At 35.4% G+C, this 22,253-nt stretch overlaps 1 protein-coding gene across 2 annotated transcripts in view; it reads right to left on the reverse strand.

Annotated features, from left to right (window-relative positions):
• LOC138691799 (uncharacterized) overlaps positions 1–22,253 on the reverse strand; it is a 41,576-nt gene that overhangs the window by 14,428 nt on the left and 4,895 nt on the right. The window contains exons 1-2 of one of the 2 annotated variants that reach the window (XM_069814224.1): positions 9,045–9,244; positions 5,828–5,899 (exon numbers count right to left, since the gene is read on the reverse strand). In XM_069814224.1, coding sequence (XP_069670325.1) covers positions 5,828–5,848 — 21 coding nt within the window. In that variant the 5' untranslated portion in view covers positions 5,849–5,899; positions 9,045–9,244. Of the gene's footprint in view, positions 1–5,827; positions 5,900–9,044; positions 9,245–22,253 lie in introns of those variants that run through there. The other variant, XM_069814225.1, reaches the window with a different exon arrangement.

Genomic DNA, 22,253 nt, shown 5'->3' on the forward strand with positions numbered 1-22,253 from the left:
TGTGAACAGCACCAGGGTTCGCCCTACTATCTACTGTAAGTAAAATCATCAGTTCAATCTTTAGACTTTTCATTTAACTACGAGGGGGATCCAGGAAATAACGACAGTTCGCGCATACCCGCCGCGCAGCTGACTCCCCTTCCTTGTTTGAAGGTCAACTGGCTTCCTTAACATGTGTTCTCATAATGTTGTGAGTACTGGTTGCAACAAGTCGCCATTGTGCATTTTGTGTTACTTCAAAATGAACGACGTGATTGATAATCCCGCCGACTGTGAGGTGAGGAGTGTGATTCGATTTTTGAATGCCCGACATTTGAAACCTGCAGAAATTTACCGGCAATTGAAAGAAGTGTATGGTGATACTGTAAAGAATGAAAGAAATGTGAGAAAATGGTGCGAAATGTTCAACAATGGGCGAACAAAATGTCCATGATGAAACTCACCCAGACGCCCATCACTCATCACAGAAGACCTGAAGACTAAAGTGAACGACAGAATCTTGCAAGACAGGCGCACATCACTCGACGAATTGCATATTGCCTTTCCTGACATTTCTCGTTCTTTGCTTGGTGAAATTGTGTCTCAACATCTTGGCTACCATAAAATTTGTGCACAATGGGTTCCACGGCAACTGAGTGACCAACACAAAACTCAGAGAATGGCCTCAGCATTGACATTCTTGATGCGCTATCACACAGATGGAGACGCCTTTCTTGATCAAATTGTGACTGGTGATGAGACCTGGGTGTCTCACAACACCCCAGAGACCAAGCGCCAATCACGTCAGTGGCATCATCCCTCGTCACCCAAGAAACCGAGAAAATTCAAACAGACTCTCTCTACACAAAAAGTCATGGCTACTGTCTTTTGGGATCGCAAAGGTGTTCTTTTGCTGGATTTCATGCCAAAAGGCTCTATGATCAATGCAAATCGTTATTGTGAGACTTTACGAAAACTACGGCGAGCCATCCAAAACAAGAGACGAGGAATGCTTTCGAGAGGAGTTGTGCTTCTTCACGACAATGCCCGCCCGCACACTGCTGCTTCAACTCGAGAATTGCTGGATCAATTCGGTTGGGAAATCTTTGATCATCTGCCCTATAGTCCAGACCTTGCTCCTAGCGATTTTCACCTTTTCACTAAGCTGAAAGACTTTCTGGGTGGTACGCGTTTTGGAAGTGATGAAGAGTTGAAGAAGACAGTGAGCACCTGGCTTAATGAACTGGCGGCAGAGGAGTATAACACGGGAATTCTAAAGCTAGTGAACAGATACGACAAATGTTTAAATGTAGGTGGTGATTATGTAGAGAAGTAAAGGAAGCTTCAGTTATGTAACAGACTTTGTTTTTTTCAAATAAATATATATTTTTTTAATTATTACAACAAAACGGTCGTTATTTCCTGGATCCCCCTCGTAGTTCATCTTGGTACTTTAGAATTAACAGAAATTTTCATACTTTCTAAATCGTTCAATCTCAGTATTTAATATTCTGTCTGTAGTAATTTGATATCTTGTTAATAAAGTTAGTAATAGTGAATTTCTACACTTGTGATTATTTCGAAAGCCTGAGATCACATTCTAAGTAGGAATCCCTCATATCCATAAGCAAGTACAGTTTATAAATCATATCAGAGAGTTAGGAAGTATAACGCAGTGTCTGATTCGTTTGTGTTATCTTGATAGAGAAAATAGCTCGCGATTATCTCAAAGATAAGCCATCCGCCCTTGTCGTGGCAAGTGGCACGACAAAATACTGGTGTCAGATATGATAGAGCTCAACAATAAATTTTGGTGTCAGATATGGTATAATAAATACTGGTGTCAGATTGGGTACAACAAAAATTGGTGTCAGAAATGAACCTAACATCACTATTTTACACTAAACCTTGTTTTGAAATTAAGACAAGTACTGTCTGATAATAAATCAACAAAAAAATTTGAGGGTTATCCACAAATAAGACAATTTATAAAGAAAAAGAGTTGCACTATTTCTCAATGCACTGGAATGGGTCATAGGTCTTGTGTATAATTCTACGATCTTCCATTGAGAAGCTGAAAAAAAAGTAGCCTAGTTTAATTGAAAGCGAAAATAAGAAACGTGTTTTATTTAAATTATATGTTTATTTGTCACAAAATTGACGGAGCTATTTTCTTCCTTCCGCATCATGAATAAACTGCACTAAGGTTTCGATTAAGTGAATCGATATATCTCAGTGATTGTAATTGTTCAAAGTGAGGTGCAGGAAAATGTTAAGGCACAAAATTTATATAGAAATACAAGATATAATAGGCGAAAGGGATAAGTGGCCTTTGTACAACAGAAGAATACTAGGGACCAGCGACTTAAAATACAAAGACCATTTGCCTTTAACAGTTTTTTTTTTTCGGAAATGGCTGCCCTATGAATTTGCTCCTAGAATTTATTGAAAGTATCAGACCACGAACGATAACCCGTAAAAAGACAGCCAAGTTTCAAGGATTGTGGCAGTGGCTACAGCGATGCGTCAAAGAGAAAAGAATGGACATTTTAAAGAAAAGGACTTACTTCGACATGATTTTGGGAAGAGTTGTAGACTTATGTCCAGATGACCCTTAGGGTCGATTTCTAAAACACGGACGAAATCGTGGTTCCAAAACTCGGCTTTTAAACCGCGATTGAGGTCTGAATCCTTATGCGATTTCTAAAACGAAGTCGAGACCAGGCTTGAGAAGAAACCGAGGTTCGTGTGTTTTATATATGGCAACGCAGCTAAGAATCAATTTTTATTCTTGTAAACAGTCGATATTAGAAAAAATGAACATCGGGATTAATATTTTTATTGAATTCCAGTAAGTCACATTCTTTTGTTCTCAGCTAAGGTATTGTTATATTTGCTAATTTACAGAATATATGTGCGTTTAAAATACTAGCATTAATTATAGGGAACTGATTTTTAGGTATCAGAATTATATTTCCTAAATAATTAGCACAATTCGAACGTTTATGTTGTAGTTTATCATTTGTTCATAGTTACTGCCAGTATTAACTATCTGAAAACCTGGGTCAAACGAATCAATAACCTAAATATTAACTGGATTAAAGTTGCACTTGAAACAAAAATATTATATGGTTCTATTTTCACATATAATAGGCCTACTACGTGGAAAACCCCAGTAGCATAAAACTTAAAATAACAAGACAAAATCACACTTGCTTCATACATATTCTTGTAGGCCCACATCATATTCGAGTATTAAATAAAATGTCCAGAACTACTGTAGTGACTAAGAATTAAGTTACATCGTCTTGTGGACATAAAGGTGTAATTAGTGTAAAATATTAGGTCTATATCTTACTTCCCTCAAAGCAACAAGAAGATGTAAAAAACTTGTCAACCTGGCGCCTCTTGCATTTCATTGCATTCTTGCTAAATTTTGCGTTGATTCGTTCGAAAATCGAAAATATTCGCCTGAAATTATCGTCGTTATATAGTTACAAAGGATTATTCCTGCCTCTCATCACTCTAATCCGAGATTTAATATTTGTAATCGCAAATTTTCCTTTCATAGTCATCCAGCTGATCTACTTCCTCCATCTTGTATACATTAAGCCATGGTTTCAAACCTGCCCCAGCCGTGGTCTCTGCTTCAGACCATAGTTTCGAGCCATGGCTCAGAAAAATGAAAAAGACCTCGTTTTATAAATCCAAACGTGGTTTAAAGCCATGGCCGTGGTCTAGACCTCGTTTTAGAAATCGATCCTTAACGTTTAACAGTGGTCCAGGGTGTATTTTTTATTTTAAATAAATAAATTATTTAAGTAGCTTACGAACTTTGCATTATATATAATAGGCAATTTTGGTGTATGCATTAGAAATAATAGAACTGCAGGCTATTACTTATGTTATCGTTCTGAAATATGTTGGCTCATGTTCCTGTATGTCTCCTTTGCAGTTCTCCCATCCCAAATAGCTGTCACTTTTTCCTATCAATCTCATATCTTGTAAAGTTCTTAACATATTCTCATTGCCGCTTGAAAAGGTTTGGATAATATCCAATATACCTCTAATATCCACGATTGTCTGAAAATTGATGTTGAAACTTCCGCGCTTGTCATCTGTTACGTATTAATGCACGTGAGCAGAGCCTTCTTCAGTTACAAGCCGGAGCCATATGTTGGCAACACTGTAATTAACTGTCACCTGGAGACCTAATATCCAGAACACGTGTTTCTGCTAATGTCGATTTTCAGAGTAAATTAATGTTACAATATACTGTAAGTGTGTGTCGATGGAATTATGTTCGCTGTCGTACCAAACGTTAATTGTTGATGTATTATAAACTAAGTGCGTGTTGGCGATAAAAACAAAACAATAAATGAAAATATGGCTGCAGTCTTTGGCAATTTTTACGGTTATTATTAATGACAAAATGATTGACAATTCTTCTCAATATTAAATATTGTATAAACTACATTTTTATAGTCTTACTTATGGTTTGTGGTGTATCAGAATTCTAGCCAAATTGTTGGATCTTGCCTGCTATATCAATAAAGTTACGCCGTTGATTTTCAAGTTCATTGTAAACAGCTGTTTTGTGATCCCATAAATGTTGCAGTTTTGTTGAAGATTCGGAATGCCTGCTATACATCAGAACTGTCTATATTTGTAGATGCAAACATTCACTTTGTTGGTTTTCAAGTTTTTTTATTAATATTATTTCTTTTCTAATAATTAGTTATAAACATGTTTCTTTTCACTTCGTATTTACAGGATTTAAAGTTCACTGAGTTTACGCTAATTGGCATATACTTCATAGATAATGATGTGTTTTGTTACATATCATGTTGAAGGTATGTTTCTTAATTTTTTCATAGATATTTATACTTGGCCTTAGACTATTTAAAATTATATTTTAGAAAATTTATAACAAATAATTTAGGATAACAGTATTGTTATGGTGACTGGCGAGGTTCAAACTAAAAGTGGCTTCCCAGACATCTCAAATACTTATAGAAAAGAACGACAGATAATCGCATGAAATTAAAATGTATATGATATCCTAGACCTTTCACTTCAGAGGTGAAACAACATAAAGCGGCCAAACATTGTCAATTTACTACCTACATAATGGTTAATTGATTGGAATAGGGTTTTGCGAAAGTACGTTCTTATTTGATTTATTTTTGATACAAGTAACATTTCTTTAAGTATTTATTTATTTTCCCTTGTACCATCAATAAAAAACACGCATGCTTTTAATTTTTTTTTTTTTTTTAAGTTATAAGTGGCTGTATGCAAGTACTTACGCGGTATTCTGAAACTCAAATAAAATACCATTTCGGATTCCGTAATAAATTACGTACATCAATACACTTAATCTTGATCATATGCACTTAGTTTTGTATCAATTAATGTCGAAAATGTACATGTGACAACGAAATCAAAGCACTAAAACGTCAAACGTCATGTCTTTATTTCGTCTCCGCCCACCTCCACTCAGCGTTGCCAAATCTACCCATGCTCCGGCTTTTAACTGAAGATGGCTCTGGTGTGAGGCTTTAATGCCAAGAATGTACGACGCCATTCCAACGCAATGAGAAATAGTGCAACTCTTTTTCTTTATAAATTGTCTTATTTATGGATAATCCGCAAATTTTTTTGTTGATTTTTTATGAGACAATACTAGTCTTAATTTCAAAACATGGTTTAGTGTAAAATAGTGATAACCAATTTCTACGCCCGAGCTGCAGTCATTATGCAGGTCATGCGAGGGTTACATTTCCTAGTTCATCTACCGCACATGCTCGTCTAGATAGCTAGATGTGGTAGAGATAGGCCTACTTACACCTTCATCTCTCGTGGCCATTTCTGTCTCTGGTGGGGCTGCTATTGATGTAGCTAAGTTGATTCAGTAATCCTGTAAACATTGATTTACTGTCAATTATTTCATGTTAGGAGTTCATAAAACAACACCATTATGAGACAGAGTTGACTTCAAAAGCCTGAATATGCAATATTCGAGTTTTTATAGCACGAGACACTGAAGTTTTTTTTGACGAATAAAATGAAAAAGTGATATAATTTACAGAGGGATGGTAGTTTGGAGTCAAGGTAGAGTATCCACCGGCCACTGGACGAATATTGCACACTTTTATAATAATAATAATAATAATAATAATAATAATAATAATAATTTATTAACCTGACAGAGTTAAGGCCGTATAGCCTTCTCTAACACTCAACCAGGAATAAAACTGCGTTACAAAAAACACTACAAATTTACAAAGTACACAACAATTTTACACACAATAATAATAATCCGTGGCGCTACAGCCCGTGAAGGGCCTAGATCGACCAGCCGGCTGCTGGCCTCACGCCCACATGCCGAAGCAGAGATGGACGATCATCCAACCAGAATGGAGGTATCGTGTGGTTAGCACGATGATCCCCCCAGCCATTATAGCTGGCATTCGCAACCGGATTTCGCTACCTATCGTAGCTCCCCAAGTGCATCACGATGCTGGGTGGGCACCAGTCCCATACACTGGCCGAAATTTCATGAGAAAATTTCTTCCCCCATGAGGACTCGAACCAGCGCACATTCCGTAACGCGAGTCCCAGGCAGGATGCCTTAGACCGCGACGCCACGGCGCGGGACAATTTTACACACAAAACTGAATAAAATAATAATAAAATGTAAACAACGAGTAAGGAGAAATTAGACATAATATATAACATACAGAAAGGAAGGAAAAAGCATAATAAAATGTGAACAGCAGGCCAAAATAAATGAGACATGCAAAGTATAAAAAATAAGACAATTATTGATGATAATAATAATAATAATAATAATGATGATAAAAATAAGAATAGTAATAATAATAATAATGATAATAATAATACTAATAGTAGTAATAAAATAATGCAGTACAAAGATACAATGAATACAATATTTTTAAGTACACGCAGGAAGGAAAATTATGATTATATATAGCTCAACTTATCACATTATAGATATACCATTATCGGAAAATATGAAAACAAAAATATAAAATAAGTTAAATATCACTAGAACATAAAAAAGAATTGTGAATACGTGGAAACATGCTGAATACGTGGAAACATTGCCAATGTGACGCTATAAATCAATTTTCAACACTTTTATTACAACCACAACAGATTTCAATTTTTACTGTACTATACAGAGTGTCTCATTTATCTTGTGCACCTATTATAACTATTTTGTTTGGATAGGTATTGGAATTTTTGTTTCTGAGAGTTATGTTACAACGAAGGGCTAACATGAGTGTGGAGATTTGGTGCATGTAACTACATTATGGTACACGATACACGTGACGTCATAAATTTTTCAAATGTTACATTGATTACATACATTAAGACGAGTTAAAAAATATATCAGCATGTCACCTTCCCAATCAATAACAAGAAAATGCAAAATGAATGCCATCAGAATGTGTCGTTTTTGTGTTGCACCAATCAGCTTGTGCATTAACTTACACAAAACGAAAGACGACTGAGCGTCGTGTGGTGTGTGTTTGCTCTCTTAACATGTAAACAAACCACAACAACTGTCGACGCCACAATCCTAGTACAGCGGCCTCCACGTTCTCCGGACCCTTCGCCACTCGACTTCTTCCTGTGGGGAACTGTACCAGAACATTCTGACAACACCAGACGACATGCAGCAACGCATTCGACAGGCTTGTGTGTCCATTCAACCAGCAACATGCCGGACAGTCATACGATCTTTCGGGAAACGCCATCGAATGTGCATTAATGTGAATGGTCACAATTTGAAACATCTTCTGTGACTCTCAAAGCATAACATTATCACATTGGAAGTACGTTTTTGTTTTGTTTTGTTGTTATTGATTAGGAAGGTGACATTGTGATACATTTCTGAACTCGTCATAATGTTTCTAATCAATGTAACATGATTAAAGTATGTAGTGCTATTTGAAAAATTGATGACGTCACGTGTATCTTGTACCATAATGTGGTTACATGCACCAAATCTCCACACTCATGTTAGCCCCTTGTTCTAATGTAACGCTCAAAAACAAAAATTCCAATACCTATCCAAACAAAAAAAGTTATAATAAGTGCACAACATAAATGGGACACTCTGTAGGCTATATATGGAATTATCACTGCATTAATCCATTGATTCATTGACAAAACACACGCTTAACTAAATGTAATTATGAAGAATGGAGATAAAAGACGTTCGCTATCAACTTCCACTTCTTCCAGTAGAGTTCTCGACACGTATACCACCAAGGCGGGTAACATTTGCAAAAGAAATGATACTAAATTTGAGGTATGTTACTACAGGGATGTAGTATTATGTGACAGGTTAGGTTAGGTGTGAATTATGTGACAGGTTACGTTAGGTTAGAGTAGGTGTGTATTATTATGAGACAGGTTAGGTTTGATTAGGTGTGTAGTATTATGTGAGAGGTGTTGGAAATACTGAAACCCACTGTCACATTAATGAAATATGGCCATATTCTTCATTGACGCAAGATGATTTTCGTACATATGCAAGGTACGTATTTAGGGCGCGTAGGGTGGGCTTATAGCTCTTCCAATGATCACATCAGTTTGTAGTAATCTATACTACAAATCCAAGGCATTTCCAAGGTATTTCAGCATGTTCATATAGTGGCCGGGACATAACCTTCACCCAGTTTGGAATATGAAGACTTCACATAAGATATCAGTTGATTTGAAAACATGGGATACATTTCAGAACACGGATTCCTTCCTTTCCCTTTTACTTCAAAATTCCAACCTTGTGCACACAAAATAAATTATTGGCATTGATGGCATTTTCGTAAGCATGACGATGCGGATTTGACAAACGCAGACAAATCTGCTCTTTTTTAGTAGGTCTATTTCAAGATATAATTGTCAGTGAGGAATCAGTATACTGAAATCTTCCCAAAAACATGATAAAAATGCAATGATTTAATACGGAGTTATTGTACAGCTCCGTCTTTGCATAACATGTCGCCAACGCCATATTGTGCAACTCTTACCATTCATGTATCAGAGTGATTTGTTACGCGTAAGTGAACCAATGTAGCACGGTGTCATGTATTTACGGCACTCTTAAAGGTTCGAAAATGCTAATCTTCATGAATAAGATAATTATATTAGAAATTACTTGAATAAATGTAAATCTCTTTTATCACGTACTTCCTCCTTATCCGTCATTTTATTCTAACGATATCGTAACGTCTACTCGGAGATCTTAGTGGCTGTGGTCTGTGTTTTTATGGAATGTCTGACTGGTGCCCAAATGACAAAATTGTCGCCTGCCTGCTTATTGTATTTATTCATTCCCTGTACAATCTATTACAGATTATAGGTTCGTCATTAGGTACAAACACAAAATACAAACGCAAAATAAACACACACCCAAAATAAGATTTCTAGTATGAATTTAATTTTAACACACTTAAGTTTTCCAAAGAATAGTAAAACTACAAAAAGACACAATAAATAACAAGATAATTGTATAATACATTTTCCGTTTACAAGGCATTGAATAAATAGATTAACATAGATTAGGTAAAACAGGATAGTCTTACATTATTATTAATATTATTTGGAGAAAAAATTATGTGCAACAGTAATGAAGATATGTATTTTGCTTTATAGCTTTAATGTAAGAAATCAGTGATTTTGAACGGCATGGACTGGAGCAGAATAGTTTTTACCCTGGTTTTGAAACCTTCATTTACCCTGGTTTTGAAACCTTCATAATTTAAACGTTTAATATCCCCAGGTATCTTGTTATATAATAAGATACCTGTATGAGAAGTACTGTTGAAACTTTTCGTAATAGTATGACAGTTTATATGCAAGTTGTTGGCAGTTCTTGTGTTATGGTTATGAATTTCAGAGTTCCTTTTAAAATAGTTGAGATTCTTATGCATAAAGCAAACAGTTTCTAGGATGTAGATGCAGGGGAGTGGTAAAATATTTAATTCTTGAAAAATTTCTTTGCTTGGAGTGCATGTAAGGACTTGTTTTATTATAGTTATCTTCTTTTGAAGTTTAAATATTTTTATAGCTTCAGAGGACATGCCCCAGAGTATTACACCATATTCTTAACATATTGCACAATTAGATTTAAACTATAGTACGTCGTTAACTAATATGAAAAAAAAAATCTTTTAAAGGGATAAAATATGCTTTGAAAATCTATACGTAGGCTACGCTTGCCATGCAAGTCATAATTTGTCATCTTCAGCTCTAGATTTAATTGACTACGCGGTTATGTCAAAATAATACGAGTTCAGAGATTGCAAACTTCCTTATATGTATATATAATGAAAGTATTTTATCAATGAAATAGGTTTGTTCCAGCAAGGAATTGAGACTAGTTACGAACTAACAGGGCCACCGACAGAATTTGTGGGCCCCTATGCAATACTGTACTCGGATCCCCGTTGAAAAAAGTAACAATTACAAGTTACCAGTTATTCTAACCATAATAATTATTTGCAAAATAAATAAGAGATAACCCCATAAACAGATACGAACTTAAAAATATACACTTCTATTACATTGAAAACTTTTAGCAAAACTTCACATTAGCGCAATATACTATTTTCATAAAACATTATTCCTAAACATCTGTTATTTCTAACTTGCAGTCCAACATCAACAAACAACTCTCCTTGACTTCACTGGTGCAAAATCATTAATTATATCATCAAAATTTAAAGACCTATCAAGATCGCTCTCCAGACTAAGGAGGCCAAGGTTAGGCCTACTCAGTCGTTCTTGACACATTGTTGATCTGAATACATTTTTTATTTCCTTCAATTTGTTGAAGGTTCTTTCAGCATCAGCAACTGTCACAGGAATTGTAGAGAATATTGTAAAGACTATATAAATATTTGGAAATAAACTGTTCAGTTTTAATTCCCTCAGACTGTTTTTTAGGAGATTCATAGGTTTCAGTGGGGTTGGCCCTAAATTAGAGGCATGAATTAATTTTAAATTCTTCGACTCACTACTGATCTCTTTGTTAATGTCTTCATAATATTTTTCACGCAGTCTAGCACCCATATTAATATCTTCCAATTTTTTCTGTCTCTCCTTGTATTTCTCGGCTCCCGACTTATGCCTGTACTTGTCCATTCCATTGTGCAATTGGACTATAACCGGTAATACTAATAAACAGAATTCACTAGATAAACAACAACGAAAAGACGAAAGTTTTGACACGAAACATACAATGTACTGAAATGGAATCGTGATCCTGCGACTTCAGTTTGGAAGAGTCCATTAGCATATTGAAGTGGGCCAGCGGGGATGGTTAAAAAGGACAAGCCAATAAATAATTGAACGTGTTCAGTACAAGCGATGGGAACATAGTTCAGGCAAATGCCGGGGCCCTCAATTGTCCAATTGTCGTGTTGGTGAATGTTGATGCGGGAAACCGATGTTCTATTATATAAAAGTCAAATATTTACATGTGAAGTGGTAATTTGTATTAATTCTACTACTGTTGAGTTAATAATATATGTAAAATTTATGTAACAAATGTTCTTAAAAAATTTTATAGTACCTGTATGTATCTACGAATAAATATTCATGATAATGAAATGTAATCAGACTCACTTAATCTGACGGGCCCTTACTGCTCACGGGCCCATATGCACTCGCCCCCTTTGTCTCCCTTCTCGGCGGCCCTGCGAACTATTATCGGTACTGAACATCTTTCGACGCATGGTTATAAGCAGGGAAAGGATTTATATGTAAATACATATTTACTTATAAAGCTAATATAATTTATATTTTGCATTATCTTTATGTTTCACAATGTGTAGGGTTGAAAAATCCTACTTTTATTTTCCATATTTTTCCATATTTTAGAGTTTAGTACATATTTTCGTTAATTTCCATATATTTTCCATATTTCATATAAAACAGTCCATATTATATTAGGTTTAACAATAAAACAAAACAAAATTCCATTAACTTTTAAAAATACATTTCAACAATAGAGATTTAAACACATGTTCAGTAATCCCTTTAACATCAGAGTTATTTGAAAATTAGCAGTCCTATCAACAATGGGAAAGTAAGTTACAAAACTGTATTAATTTAATTTAAAATTTTTAACAGACTTCAGTTGTGCAGCTCAACAGTTAAATGCCAGTCAGAGTACACATAGGTTCAGTTTTGTAAATCATACTATAAAGACGGTAAATATGCCAAAAGTACGTCATTCAGTCAATTTAAAATCAAAACTAACAAGTTACATTTCAGAATTTAAAGAAGATGGTTTATCAACTGACAATAAAATATTATTTTGTAATTTGTGTCAGTGTGCAGTATCATCTACACAAAAGTTCCTGGTGCAACAACACATTACAACTAGTAAACATCAGGCCAACAAACAACTAAATTCCAAGCAGAGACAATTGTTTTTAACACAACCAACAACATCGAATGTAAGATCTGAGTTTAACATCGACCTGTGCCGTTCTCTCATCTCTGCTGATATTCCTCTCTACAAACTAAAGAATAAGGTCTTCAGGGAATTCCTTGAAAAATATACTCAACATACAATCCCGGATGAGTCAACACTTAGGAAGACGTATGCTCCATCCATCTACGATGAGACAATACAGAAGATAAGAGATGAAATTAAAGATAGTTCAATTTGGGTTTCCATTGATGAGACTCCCGACAAAGAAGGTAGACTTGTTGGTAATGTAGTTATCGGTTTGTTAAGTGAACAATATTCTGAACGAATTCTTTTACATTGTGATGTTCTAGAAAAGTGCAATAACAAAACTATAGTTAAACTGTTCAACGAAGCTATGGGTATCCTGTGGCCAAAGGGTATTATGTACGATAATGTGTTATTCTTTATTAGCGATGCTGCCCCTTATATGGTCAAAGCTGGACAAGCATTATCTGTTGTATATCCTAAATTGACTCATTTTACTTGTGTGGCGCATGCATTTCATCGTGTGGCAGAAGTGGTCAGAGACAATTTCCCTAAAGTAGATTTGTTGATTTCATCAGTGAAAAAAGTATTTCTCAAAGCTCCCAGTAGAGTTAACGTGTTGAAAGAAATGTACCCTGAAATTCCATTGCCACCAAAGCCAATTTTAACTAGATGGGGTACATGGCTAGAAGCAGTTGAATATTATGCCGAACATATAGACTCTATTAACAATGTTCTCCTTGCATTGGACTCTGAAGATGCAGTCTCAATTGATACTGCGAAAACAGTTACCTGTGACATAAGTGTGAAGAATGACTTAGCTCACATTCAGCATACATTTTCATGCATCATAAAAACGCTCAAAAGTCTCCAAAATAGGCACCTTTCACTATCTGAAAGTTTTGAAATTATAAATAGTACTGTGGAACAACTGAATCGTGGTAGAGGTAAAGTTGCAGATGCAGTAAGAGCTAAGGTGGACACTGTACTTTCAAAAAACCCTGGATATGAAGAACTACAAAAGGTTGTTGCTGTGATGAGTGGTGAATCAACAGTGAAGATTAACTTGGACTTATCCCCAGCAGACATTGTGAAATTGAATTATGTACCAGTTACTTCTTGTGACGTCGAACGCTCTTTTAGTCAGTATAAATCTATCCTCAGAGACAATAGAAGAAGATTCACTTTTCAGCACTTGAAAGAAATGTTTGTAACCTATTGTTATGGTAACAGACAATAAAAATTGTGTTTTGTTGAAACTACATTGGAAGATAAGGTACGTCCATTATATTTTTTGTTTAGTTTGATTAAAATGTACCAATATTTAACGTACATAGTCATTTTTTTATAATTTTAAGTCCATATTTAATTCCATATTTTGGTAAAAATCCATATTTAATTCCATATTTTGGTAAAAATAACTACATATATATTTACATATTTCATATATTTTTAGTCCATATAAATCCGTTCCCTGGTTATAAGTAACTTACATTCTAAGAACTAAAGCGCTTTCAGAATAAGAAGGCATATAAGGCGGAGTTAGTTCAGGCTGGTCTATGTCGACTAGCCAGTGACAGTGAAGTGGTGTTGCCTAGTTAAATCGTCGCGAAGTCCCGCTGAAGCATCGCGTATTAGTTTCTTTCTTGTGCGCACAATAGTTATTGCTAGGTATGAATTTTAAGCTGTGCCATTCGATAGAGCTACACATACTGAAATCAACTGTACAAGAACGGCAACTGTATCTCAACTGGTTCGCGTGTTATCAGTTTAAGACTAAACAGAGATATCCAACCTACATCATAGAACACATTTTGCTCTGAAGTCTCTCTCTGTAAACGAAGATAGAATCCGTTTATTTTCAAATTCAGATGTGGACTGTTTTCTCTTGTGTGATGTGTAACTTACCGTAACAATGTCTCTTGAAGGGATTGCAATTGGCTCTGGTGTTTCATCTGTTAAACGCAAAAGGATAGTCCTATACTCACAAGCGAGGAGTATGTTATTTTCTGTACATAATTTTTCTAAAGGACTAGCTTATGATGCAGTGCGTGTACGTTTTTCACAAACAAAGAATCAGACTGCAAATGCATGTCGTTTAGGAGTGCACACGTTATCTCATATTCTCGGACAGGACAAAGGGACACTTAAAATAGGTGATATACTTGAATTTACCTCTCCTGGAAAACAACGCAAAACAAACGTGTTAATTATTTGTACAATTTTCAGAACCGTGTATTACTTCATCGTACGATATTTGAAATATATTAGTAGTATGTGTTACCAGTGCCATTATAATAGAACATGGAAAGAAGAAGAAAGCTGAGAATAACCATAGGTACGATTTTCACTTTTTATTGTAATATTATACATGGTATAAGACGAAATATTGCATAAGCATATGAGATACTTGGATAATATTGTAAACATAAACACCCCTGCATCTTTTTCCATGAATTATACGAAGAGTATTAACAACCTTCTTCCTTAAGAGCATTAGAAAACTTTATAAAATTAAGCACAATAACTACATTTCACTTTTAAAATAAATACAGGCATGTTAGGAACGAGGAAATTTTAAATTCCAAAACTCAATTTCTATTTTAAAAACCTTTCGTTTATTTTTATTTTATTGTGTTATTTTACGACGCTTTATCAACATCTAGGTTATTTAGCGTCTGAATGATATGAAGGTGATAATGCCGGTGAAATGAGTCCGGGGTCCAGCACCGAAAGTTATCCAGCATTTGCTCGTATTGGGTTGAGGGAAAACTCCGACTGGGATTCGAACCCGGGCCACCTGGTTTCACGGTCAGACGCGCTGACCGTTACTCCACAGGTGTGGACAAAAAGTTTCGTTATATATATATATATATATATATATATATATATATATATATATATATATACATATATTACACTTTATACGTTTTTCTAATATACAATTTTATCTTCAATATATTAACGATATTATTGGGTTACGGTTTTCATATTCACTTCTGTATAACTAGTTTCACTCGTAGGTTTATATTGCCACAGGCCAGAGTGATAGAACATAGAATCCTGGATCTCTAGGTAGGTATAAGCTTGAGGATTAAATTAAATTAGATAGGCTTGATTTAACGAAGTAAAAGAAAGTAATCTTCAATTTCAAATGTTTTTTTATTTAACGACGCTCACAACTGCAGAGGTTATATCAGTGTCGCCGGATGTGCTGGAATTTTGTCCCGCAGGAGTTCTTCTACATACTTAAATGCCATCAACTTGGCCCGGGATCGAGCCCGCAACTTTGGGCATAGAAGGCCAGCGCTATACCAACTCGCCAATCAGGTCGACTTAAATTTCAATATGAATACTGAATTAGGCCTACACATAAACAGATAGGCCTGTTAGCGTTAGCTACAGAATTGCTAAAACTGCAAATCCTCATTCAATAGCTGAAGATTTAATGCGGCCATGTATAAATTATGTAGTACAGTGCATGCTTGGAGAATCTTTAACAAAAACAGTCAATATGGTACCATTGTCTGACAATACGAACAACCGCCGGATTAAAGACATAGCAAATTATATCGAAAATGAAATTCTGGAAAAGAGTTCGTGACAGTCCTTCTTTTGCAATTCAATTTGACGAATTGACTGATGTTGCCAATTTAGCCATTTTGTTACTTTTCGTCCGTTATATTAATGGGGAGTCTGTAGAAGAGGCGCTACTATTATGCAAACCCTTAAAAGAGAGAATTACAGGAGATATATTTAAGTTAACCGAAGAATACTTTCGCGAAAATTCAATAGACTGGACCCGCTGTGTAGGCATTTGTTCAGATGGTGCGAAATCTATGACAGAGCGTTATGTTGGGTTTGTTGCCAAAGTGAAATTGGTAGCACCGAACGCTTCTTGGACACATTGTTGCATTCATAGACAGGCTCTTGTTTCTAAACGCATGCCCGATGGATTGAAATGTGCGCTGATCGATGCCGTGAAAATAATTAATTTTATTAAGGCTCGTCCTATAAATTCCCGCATCTTTGCAGATAGATATATAGAGAGACAAACACACACGACAGAGAGAAAGACAGACAGACGGACGGACGGACAGACAGACAGATTGACAGACAGACAGATAGATAGATAGATAGATAGATAGATAGATAGATAGATAGATAGATAGATAGATAGATAGATAGATAGATAGATAGATAGATGGATCGATGGATGGATAGATAGATAGGTAGGTAGGTAGGTAGATGGATGGATGGATCGATAGATAGATAGATAGATAGATAGATAGATAGATAGATAGATAGATAGATAGATAGATAGATAGATAGATAGATAGATAGATAGATAGATAGATAGATCGATGGATGGATAAATAGATAGGTAGGTAGGTAGATGGATGGATGGATGAATCGATAGATAGATAGATAGATAGATAGATAGATAGATAGATAGATAGATAGATAGATAGATAGATAGATAGATAGATAGATAGATAGATAGATAGAAAGATGGATCGATGGATGGATAGATAGATAGGTAGGTAGGTAGATGGATGGATGGATGGATAGATAGATAGATAGATAGATAGATAGATAGATAGATAGATAGATAGATAGATAGATAGATAGATAGATAGATAGATAGATAGATAGATAGATAGATAGATAGAAAGATGGATCGATGGATGGATAGATAGATAGGTAGGTAGGTAGATGGATGGATGGATGGATCGATAGATAGATAGATAGATAGATAGATAGATAGATAGATAGATAGATAGATAGATAGATAGATAGATAGATAGATAGATAGATAGAAAGATGGATCGATGGATGGATAGATAGATAGGTAGGTAGATGGATGGATGGATGGATCGATAGATAGATAGATAGATAGATAGATAGATAGATAGATAGATAGATAGATAGATAGATAGATAGATAGATAGATAGATAGATAGATAGATAGAAAGATGGATCGATGGATGGATAGATAGATAGGTAGGTAGGTAGATGGATGGATGGATGGATCGATAGATAGATAGATAGATAGATAGATAGATAGATAGATAGATAGATAGATAGATAGATAGATAGATAGATAGATAGAAAGATGGATCGATGGATGGATAGATAGATAGGTAGGTAGGTAGATGGATGGATGGATGGATCGATAGATAGATAGATAGATAGATAGATAGATAGATAGATAGATAGATAGATAGATAGATAGATAGATAGATAGATAGATAGATAGATAGATAGATAGAAAGATGGATCGATGGATGGATAGATAGATAGGTAGGTAGGTAGATGGATGGATGGATGGATCGATAGATAGATAGATAGATAGATAGATAGATAGATAGATAGATAGATAGATAGATAGATAGAAAGATGGATCGATGGATGGATAGATAGATAGGTAGGTAGGTAGATGGATGGATGGATGGATCGATAGATAGATAGATAGATAGATAGATAGATAGATAGATAGATAGATAGATAGATAGATAGATAGATAGATAGATAGATAGATAGAAAGATGGATCGATGGATGGATAGATAGGTAGGTAGGTAGATGGATGGATGGATCGATAGATAGATAGATAGATAGATAGATAGATAGATAGATAGATAGATAGATAGATAGATAGATAGATAGATAGATAGATAGATAGATAGATAGATAGATAGATAGATAGATAGATAGATAGATAGATAGATAGAAAGATGGATCGATGGATGGATAGATAGATAGGTAGGTAGGTAGATGGATGGATGGATGGATAGATAGATAGATAGATAGATAGATAGATAGATAGATAGATAGATAGATAGATAGATAGATAGATAGATAGATAGATAGATAGATAGATAGATAGATAGATAGATAGATAGAAAGATGGATCGATGGATGGATAGATAGATAGGTAGGTAGGTAGATGGATGGATGGATGGATGGATCGATAGATAGATAGATAGATAGATAGATAGATAGATAGATAGATAGATAGATAGATAGATAGATAGATAGATAGATAGATAGATAGATAGATAGATAGATAGATAGATAGATAGATAGATAGAAAGATGGATCGATGGATGGATAGATAGATAGGTAGGTAGGTAGATGGATGGATGGATGGATCGATAGATAGATAGATAGATAGATAGATAGATAGATAGATAGATAGATAGATAGATAGATAGATAGATAGATAGATAGATAGATAGATAGATAGATAGATAGATAGATAGATAGATAGATAGATAAATAAATAAATAAATATTCTTTTCCTTTCATCAATATTCTCTCCATTTGTCGACTCATTCAAACTTACTAAACAAAATTCGACATTGAATATCTCTATTAATTTTCAATGTATCCTTAATTAATTATGCATTATGTCCATTAATCCTAGCAGAACATGGAGTAGTTTGAAAGATAACATAGCAGCACAGTCTAGTATATACAGTCACGAAGCTCAATACGTAGTAAATATACATCCATACATAATTGCTAACCACTAGGATCGCTAATATCTCCCCATTGCAGACAATGCGGAATAGTACCGGAACAGTCTATTGTTTCTAGCACCCTCACACCTCAAGATTCGTGACTGTATATACTAGACTGTGATAGCAGTCTAATGCACAGACCATGAACACATAAAACATTACCTCCATGGATCCATGTGCATTCCAGAAATGTAAAGAGGATACTTTTACCTTCCTTCTATCACAATAGAGCACTCAACTTATAAGTAACATTAGTAGTTTCTAAATTAATTGTCTGCTTTATGGAACGTCGTCGTTTAAACAGATGTCTGACTTTTCTATCCATAAACTTAAGGAGGGCAAAATGATCTCTCATAACTACTACATGTCTTTCTTTTCAAAGTTTCCTGCCAGAACTTATATTTCTGTGGTTTCAAAGCATAACGTGCTGTCAATTTTTGGCATGAGTTTTGCGATGCTGTGCATCCTGATGCTATTTGTATTGTGGCAAAATATGATACGCACCCACAATGTTATGACGTAATACAGTCACTCGGATTATAAACTCTCGCTCCTGGAAAACTACAAAAAATAAATCATGATATCACATTTTGTTGCCGCATATATCTGAATGGCTTCCAGGCCGTCTGTACACTAGTATAAAATTATACAAAATGGAGGATCACAGTTAAAACACATTGTGGTTCAATGGCATCAGCGTTCTTCTTCACACGTGTGTCTAACTCAGTATTCCAATTTCAAGAAGCATATTACACTGACGTCCACTACAATGCTTTGTTGTCAGAATAATGACATTGCAATAGGTTTATGAGTATAGGGTGGCATTCACACCAACATGGCATGTGAATTCCTTCCCACCAGATTGCTGTATTCAAGATTTAAAATATTAGACCCCAAAAAACATTTTCGCAGATATAATTGAATGACTTCTCGCCTGCGAATACAAGTAGATGAATTTCAGGGAATCCGAATGTAAGATTGTCTTATTAGGAGCAATGACCTCGAGATATATTTTCACCAGACATGGCACTGAAGTCGTTTATCGCCAGTATATTAGCGTTAAAAGGTTTTCAGAGAAACACAAAAAGAGAGTAGATACAACGTACCTCTGCAGGAGTATTTCGTAGTGAAGCTTCTCTGGAGAAATGTAGTTTGTTAAAGTCTTCAGTCTTCAGCAAGGAATGCACGGCACATGCCATATGGTCTTTCTCATATTCTTCCTCCTTTGCAGCTGCAGTGACTGAAGCTGCACCAGATTTCTTACCAGTACATCTAATCGCCTCTTTTCACAAACAAAGATATTCCACTTTCTATCTACGAATCTGTTATACAGTTCCAATAAATCAAGTTTGCAGTCAAACTTCATCTCACCTGACATTCAATAACACTTCATGAAATTGATACTAAAACTTTGTGTTGTACTATACTAAAAGCCAGGTTATGAACCGACTAAACCGGAAGCAACGTTCTGTTGGTCTCTTTCTGAGCTCTGTTGCCACATAGTGGGGCAAGATTCAAAGCGTGTTCAGCGTTTGTCACCGAAATGTTTAAAATAACTACTGTATATAGTTCTCGATAACACTATCTACAATATTAGTAATTAAAATTACTGTTTTTAAGAAAGCACGAGCTAATGACGCTGGTACGAAATGCGACTCGTAATGCACGTGGTACTGCAAATGAAGTGGCTACACTGTCTCCGTGATTCCGTTGCCAGATTTTCGTTAGCAGACGACATTTTCACGCGAGATCCTCGTTCTCCCCTCCACCCCCCACACTCAACGTGTCATCACTGCACCGCAGCCTACCCCTCTAACCCGCACTTTCCCCCATCCAACTACTTCCTGTTTCGTCGGTTCATAACCTGGCTTTTAGTATAGTAGACTTTATAGAGCCTTTACTTTCTAAGACGTAAGCAAAGTAATTTTTAATAGCCTCCCTATCGATATAAAAAATGAAACTCAAAACATAAGATTATTTAGGGCCAAATTAAAGAAGTACCTAATTTCTCACGCATTCTATTCTGTAGGTGAATTCATGACATTCAATAACACTTCATGAAATTGATACTAAAACTTTGTGTTGTACTAGTAGACTATATTGTAAATCTCGTCTGTATATATTTGATCTAGACTGGGACTATAAATTAAGACTTTATAATAGTATTCAGTTTTTTCGACTTGTTCCATATCCTAGCTTTAAAGCAATGTATGAATACCATGGAATGTTAATAAATACAATACAATACCAAAAGCTTATACGAACATCAATCTAGAGAACGCAATTTTCAAGGGTATTCGCTGTATGCATAAGTAAATGCTTTCTCAAATTGGACTTAAGAGAAAAATACCTTTCACAGACATCGCACTGAAACTCCTTATTTCCAGTATGCAAGAGTTCATGACGTTTTAGGTTAGAATTCTGTGAGAAACATTTTTTACAAATTTTGCATTCGAATGGTTTCTCGCCAGTATGTTTTAGTATATGTCTCTTCAAACTTATATCATGCGAAAATTGCTTATCACAAACATTACATTTGAATGGTTTCTCGCCAGTATGCTGCCGATTATGTCTTATGAGATGACTCGACTGAGAGAAAAACTGCCCACAAACATCGCATTTGTAAGATTTGTCGCCTGTATGCGTCCGTACATGTCGTCTTAAATTATTCTTACGGGAAAAATATCTATAACAGACTACACACTGAAAAGGCTTCTGGCCGTTATGCAGCAGTTCATGACTCTTTAAAGTACTTGACTGAGAAAAACACTTCCCACAGGAATCGCATTTGTACGGTTTCTCTCCAGTATGTATTAACACATGAATCTTCAGATCAGTTTTTCGTAAAAAATATCTTTCGCAGACATTGCACTTAAATGGTTTACTGCCAGTATGGAGTCGTTCATGATCTTTTAAAGCACCCGACAATGTGAAACACTTTCCACAGATATGGCAGCTGTATAGTTTTTCCCCGGAATGCTGTTGTGCATGTCTTTTCAGATTTGTCTTAAGAGAGAAATGCCTATCGCAGACATCGCATTTAAATGGTTTCTCGCCAGTATGATGACGTGTATGGTCGGTAAGATGACTCGAACACGAAAAACATTTTCCACATATATCGCATTTGAATGACTTCCGACATGCATTTACACGTGCATGACATTCAATATCCCTCTCTTGAAAGAAACTCTTCTTACATTTATGGCATTTGAAGGGCTTTTCAGCCTTGAGCTTTGAATTCGACGAA

Source organism: Periplaneta americana, chromosome 16, assembly GCF_040183065.1.
Source record: "Periplaneta americana isolate PAMFEO1 chromosome 16, P.americana_PAMFEO1_priV1, whole genome shotgun sequence".
In the NCBI taxonomy this organism is placed as follows: Eukaryota; Metazoa; Arthropoda; class Insecta; order Blattodea; family Blattidae; genus Periplaneta; species Periplaneta americana.